The sequence below is a fragment of the Doryrhamphus excisus genome, linkage group LG6, assembly GCF_037039965.1.
Source record: "Doryrhamphus excisus strain RoL-2023G ecotype Guam linkage group LG6, RoL_Dexc_Guam_v1.1, whole genome shotgun sequence".
In the NCBI taxonomy this organism is placed as follows: Eukaryota; Metazoa; Chordata; class Actinopteri; order Syngnathiformes; family Syngnathidae; genus Doryrhamphus; species Doryrhamphus excisus.
Genome location: NC_136362.1, coordinates 16,221,794 through 16,234,158, shown reverse-complemented (window position 1 = coordinate 16,234,158; position 12,365 = coordinate 16,221,794). Strand labels below are relative to the sequence as shown.

General features: G+C 42.5%; 1 protein-coding gene across 6 annotated transcripts in view; it reads right to left on the bottom strand.

Moving 5' to 3' along the window:
• The window catches only part of kmt2cb (lysine (K)-specific methyltransferase 2Cb), a 61,095-nt gene that overhangs the window by 38,220 nt on the left and 10,510 nt on the right, over window positions 1–12,365 (bottom strand). For all 6 annotated transcript variants that reach the window (XM_058066382.2, XM_058066381.2, XM_058066384.2 and 3 more), the window contains exons 3-12: window positions 6,433–6,521; window positions 5,232–5,382; window positions 3,886–4,083; window positions 3,187–3,296; window positions 2,848–2,957; window positions 2,235–2,397; window positions 1,957–2,128; window positions 1,751–1,865; window positions 1,479–1,654; window positions 999–1,351 (exon numbers count right to left, since the gene is read on the bottom strand). In XM_058066382.2, coding sequence (XP_057922365.2) covers window positions 999–1,351; window positions 1,479–1,654; window positions 1,751–1,865; window positions 1,957–2,128; window positions 2,235–2,397; window positions 2,848–2,957; window positions 3,187–3,296; window positions 3,886–4,083; window positions 5,232–5,382; window positions 6,433–6,521 — 1,637 coding nt within the window. The remainder of the gene's footprint in view (window positions 1–998; window positions 1,352–1,478; window positions 1,655–1,750; window positions 1,866–1,956; window positions 2,129–2,234; window positions 2,398–2,847; window positions 2,958–3,186; window positions 3,297–3,885; window positions 4,084–5,231; window positions 5,383–6,432; window positions 6,522–12,365) is intronic.

Here is a 12,365-nt window from a genome sequence, read left to right as displayed (position 1 = left end):
CAAGGCAGGTTTGCAGACGGCTATCACCGTCATAATTGTGATACGCCAATTCTCCTCTCCAGCGGAGTCTAGACAGTGTGGGCAGCAGTGCAGCTTCAACTGGCATCCCCGGCGCACTGATTTTATGCTGCTTGTTACTCACATAATCCCATGCTTGGATACTGCCATTCCTCGATGATACAATGGAATTAGGTGTCCAGCGGAGAGTCATTAAGGTTCAGGAGGATTTTAATTGTCTATGTCCCCATCAGGAAAACACAAGAAAGGGGGGGTGGGGTGGAATCGGGCCAGCTAACGATGTCCGATGCACAGGTTGCGGCTATTTGGAACTCGCCCCGACAGAATCAGACAAGATCTGAGGTGGCCCTATTAGATGTGCTGCCATGGAGGGCTCCGCTTTAACTGACAATCATCCCAAGACGTGGCAGACTAACTCTCCTGATGTCACTTCATCTTTGAAAGGGACTATTGTGTTATTCGAATTTACTTTGTATATGCATATTGATAATGGGGCTGCATGGCAGACGAGTGGTTAGCGCGCAGGCCTCACAGCTAGGAGACCGGAGTTCCTTTCCACCCTTAGCCATCTCTGTGTGGACTTTGCAAGTTCTCCCTGTGCATGCGTGGGTTTTCTCCGGGTACCCCGGTTTCCTCCCACATTCCAAAAACTTGGTGAGTTAATTGTCGTCTCCAAATTGTCCATAGGTATGAATGTGAGTGTGAATGGTTGTTTGTCTTTATGTGCCCTGTGATTGGCTGGCGACCAGTCCAGGGTGTACCCCGCCTCTTGCCCAAAGGCAGCTGGGATAGGCTCCCAACAGCCCAATGTAGTAATTGCAAGGCCAAACCTCATGACTGCATGGCTTGAGACTAAGAAGATACGGGATGTATGACTATTATGTGTGATTGTCTTGTTACTAAAGGAAAACCCATGAAAAACATTCTGAAAACAGACTGGAATCTCAGGAAGTCTGCTAAATCAGGAATTGGGAACCCACCAAGCTCTTGGGCTGACGTGGAAATCTTTTCTTCCTGGACGGTATCCTTGACAGGCTCTGGATCCGAGTGCAACGGAACAGCAAGTAATTCTGTTTTGGGGTCATTGTGCATTTCAGGAGGCAGCCGACTGCCAGGTTCTAGGTCCGTGTGCTTTTCAGTTAGCTGTGGTCCAGTCTCAGAGTCTGTGTGCGTCGAGGTTGGCTGAGGGCTAAGCTCTGGGCCAGTGTCCATATCCTCTGCTTGGAGCGCCCGCTCTGCAGCAGGAGACCTGCAGTTGGAACAAACAAAGTCCTCTCTGGGGTGGATTTCTGCTTGGCCTGAGTTGTGACGCTCACACTCGATGTGTAGCCATCTGAAAGGAGTGGAAAGGAATTAAGGGGATACTTCAACTGTGCTGTCTGTGTAATCCATAAATATTACAGAAATAGCATTACATAGACAGTACGTAAGATGATAGTAATGGGGGACCTTAAACTTACCTCTTGCAAGTGTGGCAGTGGACTAGGTCCTTGTGATGCTCAGGGTCCAGGATGCAGGCACACATAGAACAGCTTAGAGCCGGGTCGTGGTTTTGGACACAGTTCTCACACAGCAGGCTGTTATGGTGCCATAGCCCACTTGTTCGAGTTCCACACTGGATGCACACTCTGCAGTTCTGCAGAACAAAATGACAGTATGTTTTACGATTAGAAGATGAAATGCATCTGTTTCTGTTTCAGGACCCAGCAGTACAGAATGTGGTTTCACCTACCTTACATCGCCATCCGTTGGTGGGAAGAACATCCATGGCAGGTTGCAGACAGAACGTATGGTAGCCTTTGTCACACATGTCGCATACAAGCATTTTAGTGTCCTCTCCTGGATTCCTGCAAACCATGAAATACCGATTTGAGCACATTCTATCATTCTGATACACTTTGTCATCAATGTTAAATCATTTTTTGAGAGTTGACATACTTGCATGTCTGGCAGACTTTGCACTCAGGGCACTGCCACCCTGCCCTCCTCAGAGGGGTCACAGCCATATCCAGACACATGCCATGGTAATGTAGTCCACAACTGGTGCAGAACAGTTGGTCCAGTAGATCCCCCGGGCTATCGCACAGCACGCAATTGACATCGTCATCAACTGCAAACAGGAAAATAAGCGTTACATTGTACAGAACATGTCACTGGTTGCTTGTTTTATCTTGCATTATTTCTTTTAATTGTGTGTGAAATTAAACATGTCTTACATTTATGCACGGCCAAATCAATGTGTTCTGGGCAGAGGAGCGAGAGACTCCTGATATCCTGAAAGGCCCCTGCTGCCCCCGCACAGGGGTAATGGTAGAGTTGAGTACATCCTTCAGCACAGCACTTAATGGATGCTCCAAGGCGCTTACAGTATGCACAGTGCTGCAGAAAGAGAAAGAAAAAGGCATGTTTGGAGCGGGCAAATGTGGGATTTTCTTGATTCTCTTCTTAAATCAAAAATATCTGCAACATGTTTTTCAAGTTAGCATTAAGAGCCTTTTTTCTCTTACTTCCATGAGTGTGTTTGAAAAGCCACTCAGGATTTCAAGTGGAAGATTTGCTGACAGGCTCAACAACCAATAGGCTGCAAAACACAAGCAAGAGTGCTGCGCCTTTGCTAATGCTAGGAGGCTAAGCCGCCATGAGAGCACCGTTGAGTGGCGTGACCTTTTCCCATTTCACAGCTGACAGATCCACAGTACGGAAGCTGACCTTTACCAGCCAGCCTGATCCATCAGCTTTACTGTGCCTCAGTGAGGCCAAGCGGTTCTTCCACATTACATTAAGATGCTGTTAAAACCTATTACAGCAACGATGTGCCCAGTGACTCACCTTTGTGCTCCCTGAGTCAATGGCTCTGTCCACATTAAGCAGAGATTGTCCCTCGCCCTCGCAAACACCTTCGGACCATGAGGCACAACTCTGATGTGCCCAGCATTGCCCTGTCGTTCAAAAACATTAGAATCAACATTTTTATGCAGTAACTACTAGGGCTTAATAATAAAATCGATTAACAAATGTGCATCCTGTGCAACTGCTACTAGACTGCAACCAGCAGAGGCACTGCTTGTGCTAAAGAGGAAGAACATGACAACCGGAAGAACATGACAGCTACATAAACATGACAAGGACTTAAGGTAATATACTAAACTGAATCTAATTTATTTCTACCTGACTCAAAGAGAGACTGGACGTTGAGATCATGTGGAAGGCCGACATGAGAAAGCTCATCCCAAAATCGACTCGCTGGGTCTGGATCTCCCTCTCTGTTTTCAGACCCGCTGGAACAAAAAGATCAGAGACAGAGGGTCAAGTATAGTATTTTTTTCTATAATAACACGGACAACAAAGAATAACATGCAGTTTTTGCTATAATGAAGTGATAGGTCATAAGGATAGAGTGAGCCACTGAAAAAATCTGTGGGAGGCGCAAAGAGGAAGAAGACCATCTTATCCATATGCACAAAGACGCTTGCTGTTGAGTCTCACAAAATCACTATACAAAGGTGACACTGGTCAACAAATGTAAAATTGGTGCATTGGCATTAAAACAATGTCCCTAATTATGACACTGAACTTTTTTTCCTGCCATACACACAGCTTCCAAATCAATTCCAATTGTACACAGTGCAACCTTCTCTGCTGCGACCCAAGCAAGGGGCAGGCCTTGGTGACAAGTCACACAGCAACACAACACAATCAATGCTTTGGCTTGGCTAGCTGCCACAACATATAATGGCTCCCACTACTCCTTACATCACTGGGGCTCAAGCGTTCTATCCAATGAGTACCACAACAAATTAGGCAGTGCTCAGAGAGTCAGAAGGGCCTTTTGTTAGGACAAAAAAATAAATTAATTAAATAACATACTTAGTAAATTCCCGCTGTCCTGAGGTGGTCACTCCAGCCATGTTTGGCTCAGTGGTTGTGTCGCCTTCACTGTGATCGTTCGTCGGATCATCTCCATCTTTACGTCTCATGAGCGGCAGTGTGGTGCTGAACGTGTGCAGTTCCCCCTGACCCAACAGGCTTCTACTCCCGCAGTAACAGAAGGCACATAGAAGCTCACTGGAATAGAGAGAGAAAGCAGTTATGATTGTTAACGTTTGCTAACAACTATTGATGTGTGTGCTGCATGAAAATACATATGCAGAGTAAAACGTAGTCACGTGTAGCTACACTGAGGAAGGACACTATCAGTAAGCTTGTTATAACAAGCAATTTTAAAATACAACTTACAAGTAACAGGCTAATGTAGTCTAATTACTGACGAAATTCAGATTACAGTTTGATATCAGCGTTAGAAGGCTCATTATAACTAGAAACAATCAACAATTCAAAACATGGCATTCACAGTAGTAGCACAGGATGGAATATCTAGGGCTGTCAAAAATAACACGTTAACGGCGCTGACTAATTTATTTCATTAATTACGTTAAATTTTTTTAGTGTAATTAAAACAGGCGCATTGGGCAAGCCACCACTCTGTTATGACGACAGACGGCGGCACGGTGTAGCTCCCTATTGAGTCACACAGACTCTGTTGCCTCTTTAGAACTTTATATAACTTTGTTTCTAGGGCGGTGCACGACCACTCTTTGTTTTGAGGGCTGTGCAACCCTTAGCCCTTACCCCTTGATTTCAGGAGAACTGGGACACCCCGTAAGTCCCGTGAATGTGCAAGACTGGGGGGTAAGGGCTAAGATAAGGTAAGGCAAGGTGTGGAATTGGGTTTGACGCTAAAACTTGACTTACATCACATCACATCAGTCGTCGGAACTGAACCTGTTTGTAAGCAGAGGATCTGTATTCACAACACTCATTAGAATATTATGAAGACAGGTTAGGGCCACAACGATAATGATGAGAGTCATGACAACATAAACTCCTATTTAGAGCTAAAAAGCATAACTATTCATATAAATATTCATCAAATTTTAAGACCCTAAGACACGCTTTGTTAATAAGATCCCAGCAGGCGCTGCTGTTTTGCTCTCCATCACCAACATCGATAGCACAGACAGGCAAAGACTGATAACAACCTCCAGCGCAGAGGCACCTGGGAGGCAAAGCTGCCAGTCAGCTGATGACTCAGTTACAATTCACCCATGCATATATACTTAACAAGCAGAATGTATTTCATGTTGTCGCACAATTACACACCAATTCTAGCAACTAAATGCACATTGACAGTCAAGGGCCTTGTTGCTGCTAACCTGCTTTTGACTCCTTTACTTGCTGGGACAGACGGTCGCACTAAGTTGATGGCTGGAGGGCTCTGGGCCGGAGGAGGAGGACAAGGCGTGTCCACCTCTGGCACATCACTAGTCAGCACTTCCACGGTCTCCCCTGGTTGGATTTCTGTTTCTAATGGTAAGCAGAAATGGAACAGTGTCACTTGCATTGTGAAGAAAGTGCTTTCAATTTTTAAAAAATAACAGTATCTTCCCCATCCTATTTGCGGTTTAGGTAAAATTAGGTCATCTGTAATTTCGGTAGTACGAAAGGACAAGATTGTGGGCACAAGCGGTGGCTCTCCCTTAGAGATAAGGTGAGAAGCACTGTCATCCAAGAGAACCGGAGTGGAACCGCTACTCCTCCGCATAGAGAGAACCCAAATGAGGTGGCTTGGGCATCTGGTGAAGATGCCACATGGACGCCTCCCTGGGGCAGGTCCAAACGACAGAAAACCTTAGGGAACACCAAGGACACATTGGAGCGCCTTGGGATCTGCCGGGAGAAGCTGAATGAAGTGGATGAGCAGAGGGAGGTCTGGGCCTCCCTGCTTGGGCTGCTGCCACTGCAACCTGACCTCGGATAAGCGCTAGAAGACGGAGGGATGGATGGACAGCATATTCCAACACCACTGCAAACAATAAATGTGCTGTACACATATCACTTAAGGGACAACGTATCAAGTAAAAAATTTGATTTTGCAAAAGGCCTCGGGGCAGTGTGATGCAACAAGGGCTAAAGCACGCTTACATCTCCAAAAATGAACCCGTTGTTAATGCAAGCAACCCCTCACCCCAGTGTATGTAACATAAAGGGAAGGAGATGAATGGGTGACAAAGATCACATGATGTGATGTACACACATTGAAAAAGCACAAATGAGTCCAGAGAGATGGATGGGATTTTAAAAAGCTTTGGGGGGCATTAGCCTTGGGCTCTTTCCCACTGCACCTCAATGCGAATCTTATACCAGGAGGAGAGGCGAAGGAGGTGAGAGAAAGGAGAAAATAAAAGTGCAAAACTGCAAACAGCTCAAGCTAAACCCTTTCATTTATTGCCCTGAAAAGGAAGGACAAGGTACTCAATATCTCATCCATCCACTTCCTCCACTGAATGATCCTTTGCATGAGGCTCCATGCAATGGAGACACAAAAAGAAGACAAGGAAAGGGGCACAATCTCACCTGTGTCCAGAGAGACAATGGAATCTGTTATCTCTGTTCCATCCATGCTGTCCTCCTCATCCACGATAGCTCTACCTCTGGTACGACCCCTAAGGCAAGGAGGAGGGAAAAACAAATAAATACAGGCAATGGAAATTAGATGTAGCCACAGCTGTCACTGATTTATTCTGTGAGGCTGGGAACGTGGTGGTAAATACAATAAATATTTATTGGAACCGTCACAGGTTAAAATTTGGCATTATTAAAGGTGGAAATACAGTGAAAACTTGGGCTACGTTTACATTGCAGGGTATGAAAAAAAAAGTGATGTGCATGTGCAAAAGTGCAACGCCACACACATTTGTGTGTGTTTATCAAAGTAAAGATTGCTTCAGTGTGTGCTTTTCCCAACGCATTTATAGCAATTTCAAGGAGTTTGTGCAACGGCCGACTACATTTCCTTAGGAGGTTAAGAAGAAAGAGGGCAAGAATGTTGGTTATGGCAGTTTTTGGACAACTTTCTGCGATGTATTCTCTGCATGGGTGGAAGGAGTGGTGGGATATTGCCATGAGTCGCTTCACTGACACTTTTAAAAATAATTTTTGGTTGACAACAACTTTTGCCTAAATGGTGAGTACCTTTATCCAAGTCTTGCATGGTAACAAGTCTTTCGATGACGTATAGGTCAGATATATGTGACCTGACTGCAATAGATTAGATACGTATCAGATTTATATCTAAATACGAACGAGACCTGGGCCGCGTTTGAAAAAAACGGAAATGTGCTGTTCACTGTGACATGAAAAATAAATCAGGTACAGGTCACATACTCTATGAGCACAAAATGGGAAGTGACCTGCAGTGTGAACATAGCCTTGGTGATTTTGACAAAATGTATTGCATGGAATCCACACGTTGATAACTCTGGTTGGATGGGTGGAATGGGATGGACAGAAGTTACTTTAGAGCTGAGAAACTAAACAGATAGCAAACAGGAAATTCTTTAATGACTTTTTCTATAGGCCTGTGGTTTATGTGTTCATAAAACACACAGAACAATGAATAGCTCATTTTTTATCTCCTTTCTTCCTCATTTCAAGCATGGTGCGCCTCCCGCTAATTTTTGCTTTAATAACAAAAACAATTATCATTAAGACTATCATTGAAAGATCATGTCATGTCATCATTGTCTCATGTTACTTATGAGCCACTACATGGTACTCAAGTGTAGTGTACCTGTGTGAGGCATACCAGAAGTGTCACCACGTCAAATACAATTCCTACTCCTGGTGTCAAAAGAATTACACCCACACCCACACACACAGCAACACAATAGGTGGATAAAACAGATAATACACTACCACCGTATAATGCAGAATATTAACCAACTACTATGTGAGCTCTAATTTTCCAGCCTTTTTCACAAATACTGTACAGCAGAGCACTCTGGGAAACAGGAAGCACTCAGAGCGACGCTACATAATATTGTACATTATACAAACATTTCAATAAAATCTTCTCACATAGCGCTGCAAATTCACACTGGAACTGTGACATTGCGCTTCCAAAATATTGCCTTTGTGCCTTCATTTCTATCTGCGTGTGGTTGCTAACTGCTAGCACTGTGTAGCCCCTCTACTGGCACGAAGAGGCTTAATAGCCGAGAAGATGCTCACTCTCGTGTGTTCATTTCATAGAGTCAATGCGCTCAGACAGCATGCAGAGTGAAACCTCTTGTCATCCAATCGGTGTAGCACGGAGAGACTGACAGGTGGTGCAGACACACATACACTTGTCAATTTATCATGGGTTCATAATTACCAACAGTGTCTTTTTTATTTATTTATTTATAATCAATAAATAAATCTATATATCCATTATACCCAATCCACCACCACACAACAGACATTGACAATAGCCTCATCTTAGGAGGATAATGTCAAGTCACGGCTGACATCCATTCCTGTAGCAATTTAGAAACAGAAGTGGAGTAGGAAAAGGTAGACTCTGATCCGTTGTCACAGACATTTCTAACATGTTTCATAGAGTAAATGTGCTCATCACCGTAATCGACCTGAAATCTATCACTATCGCAATCAGACAATCGCCCAACCCACTGTAACACTACCGATGAACAGCCAAGACCAAAGAAAACACTTCAGTCTTACTAAATGTGCCACGTCGGCAACTTCAGACCTCAACATTTCCAATCATCTGTCTTTGTGCCAGCTCGTACAAATGTGCACACCCCTTTTTTCACACGATCCAGTACATAGAGGACAGCCTTTGTCAGCATTCTTACAGGAGTATCGGCGCTTGTGTAATTTTGGTGACACATGGCGAATGAAATTAAACACCACTTAAATGAGAGAAATTGTGTCTCAGGGATAACTCTGGATGTGATGGATGCAGGCCCTTGAAGGAACGGGAGGAAAGATGCAGGGATGTGGGTTGGCATCCTTTAGATGCCAAATGAAGGCCTCCTCTAAATATTTCCCATGTAGATATTATAGAATAATAGTGAAGCAAAAGTCACGGAGAAAGCAACACGCATACTGTATCGGCAATCATTTACAGCAGGGATTTTCAAATTGTGAGGCAACCCTCCTCTTGGGGCAAACTAAGGACAAAAGAGGGGAAAAATAAGAACAAAAATATTTTCCAAAAATGCTAAGTAAAATTTTGTTATGACGAAGAGGCAAACTGAATTGATTTTAGTTCACACAGTGATTGAGTAAACTGAGTCGGAGGAGAGCAGAAAACAGAAAATATGCTCAGAAAATGTTTTTCGGGGGGTAAGAGGAGTTGTGTTTCTCAGGAGACATCAACTGTGGCGCACCCATCCATCCATCCATTTTCTATACCGCTTATCCTCACTAGGTTCCCGGGCATGCTGAAGCCTATTCTAGCTGTCTTCGGGCGTGAGGCGGGGTTCACCCTGGACTGGTCGGCAGCCAATGACAAGACACATATAGACAAACAACCATTCACACATTCATACCTACAGAACAGTGAAACTACAAATACAGTAGCTATGGCTGTGCCTGTCCAGTGCAGGCAACATAATCTTGCTCAGTGCTCTATGACTTGACGTCAAACAAGGCACTGGCCCTCCCCCCAGAGCAGATGAACCAATGCCAAACGCAAAGCCTGCCCCACTTATTTATTTGTTATTTCTTATTTATTTATTGGTAATGCACACATAGCAGTCCGTTCCAGTGACTCGTTTATTTGCATTAGTGTATATGTGATGTTTCTCAGTTGATTGCTTATACTTCTTTACTTCAATTTTGGTGTTGAAGAAATTCTTCTTCGCTATGATTTTTTTAATTAAAATTGTGTTTTTTTTTTTATTTTTTGATGAATATGAAAAATAATCCACCAATTCATTGATTATTAAAATAATCATCAGTTGCAGCTCTAATCATGAATGCCAAAAAAGGAAGATCTCAGAAAAATATGGAATGGCTGTTCTTGGGGCTAACCGACTCAGGGGCTAATCCAAACAACAAGCTTCAGATTAATCAACTAAAAAATTAATTGTTAGTCGCAGCCCTAATTTGATGTGAACCCAGAAGAGACTTTGTATGTGATTGAGTCCCAACCATCAAATGTGACACATAGATGATATATGAATAAAAATATATATAAGTGTAACATGAATGTAATGTTTTGAGTGTCATCTGCAATATTAAAAAGAGCCATTGTTGTGAAACATAAATATTGTCAAACATTTAAGCTCAGACAAGAAGCGTCTGTAAATTTGATTAAATGCCAGGCTATGGCTGCGGCAGAAAACAAAAACACTTAATGTTCAATAGTAATGAAGTGACCATTCTATCATATAATCTATTGTAAATATTATGACTTCTGAAATAGGTATTTATAGTACATGGTTCCTGAGCCAGAGAGCTGTGCAGAAATCGGCTTCGACTTTTTCATCCATGCACCCTCCACCCATCCCCTCCCCAGTCCCACCACAGCAAGAGAGGAGAAAAAAAAAGAAGGTGAAAATAATGCTGTGGTAAGTAGTCCCAACTAGCTGAGAGCTGCTGGGAAAACATGACAAGGAATTTAAGAATCTGGAATGGAACAGCAAGCAGATGGAGCGTGGGCAAATCTTGTATATTTTAACAACCACATTTAGGAGAAACATTTCTGAAATATCTGTCTTTTCATTTAGCTGTAGCACTCATACAATGCTTAGAGCATATATTTGATACATCACGAAGGGGTAGTAAAAAAAAAAAAAGAAGTCCTAATTTATCTTTGAATTATTAAGTGTAGATGGCGGATTTCTTTCCACCCACAAATATTTTGTTTAAAATTTTCGTATTTAAAAATACAACTTCAACAGCATTGATTAAAATCATTTTGAAAACCAACTGAACACAAAGGCATGTAAGCAGTCCACCAGACATTGGCATTGGCTAATAACAACAAAATCTAGGGCTAAAAAGCAGAATCTTGCAGAAATTGATATAATGTGAATGCGGAGTGCTGATTGGTACTATATCTTCATAAACACTAACCCACCGCGTGTCGAACTTAACATGCCGAAACAGCCACATAAGGCGGCAAAACCAACGTTGGAACACATTTCTTACTCTTCAACGAGTGGGAGTGGATGCTGGCTGAGTTAGCTTATTTAGCAGAGCAAGCTAGTACAGGCTGTGTGACCGAGCATAAGGATGCCTCGCTGATGTTGTATAATGTAATAGCTTAAATTAATAAAGTGATTGGAATTGCATCAGCGACTACGTCTTCCTTGAAATACATGGGCATTAGAGCTTGTTGAGGATTTTATAGCAATGTGTGCAGAGGCTGACATCCAATTACAAAAATTAGCGAGGCTACATCTGTTTTTTACATAGTGGGTGAAATAGTTCAATCATGTATTGCATCAATAAATGTAAGGATCTTTGCAAAACTCTAAATTCTAAAAAATGAAAACAGAAAAAATGGAATGGAAAATAATTTCATAGGGCCTTAACTTAAATAGAATAGATCCCCGCCTTTGTGTCATTATTTTCCTCACATATTTTTTTTCAAAATAGTAACTTCACAAAGTGTTTGGATGGCACTATCTGCAGTGGGGAAGTAGAGTGCTGCAGCCATGAATCCAATGGAGGGCACCGTTTTATTGGTCAATTTTCCAGTAGAAATATATGATAAAATGTACTGCATACTGAATGCCTGTAATTGTTTCTTAATGTGTCAAACTCAATTTAAATTGTGTGTAATATTATGGAGTTCAGTGTATCAAAAATAGGTATTTTGTTTTTTTTTATATGGGTAATGTATGTCCATTATTGGATGATTTTCGACCATGTGCGGGTGAGTCTTGGACCGCAAACCCTGTAAATTGCTGGGATCTGCTGAATCTCCAAAGAATGGACCATTACAGAGTAACAAATATATTGCTACGTGAAACTCCCCCAATACCTCACTACACAAGTCCATGTAGTAGCATATATGCTGTTTAAGCACTACTCTTGCACCGCTTTGAAGTTTGAATACAAAATTTACTGACTTACAACCTTGCCGTTTTCTTTCTATTTTAATTTATTTGCCTGTTGTTTAGCCAGAAAACTCAGTTGGCCTGAATGAATTGAATTGAAAGCAGTAAAGTGCATAACACTACCTCATTGAGGCATGTGTTAGACCACCCACATTCCACATGATTGACAAAATCTTTAATCCATAAATTTATCATGCCCATCCCTGATGCCAGTGGTACTGCCTCGCCTTACATAAGGAAGCCAGTAATCCTAAATAGCATTGTGTTGGAGATGATTTGAATCTTTCACAACTAAGAGGTTGAAAATCGATGCATCTAGATAATGATCTGCAAAAGAACGTCAAGCAAAATCAGTGGGGACAGGCATTTGGGCTAAGAAATTACAATCGTACTTTGCTGCTGACTGTTTCATCAACATGAAAATAATGAAGC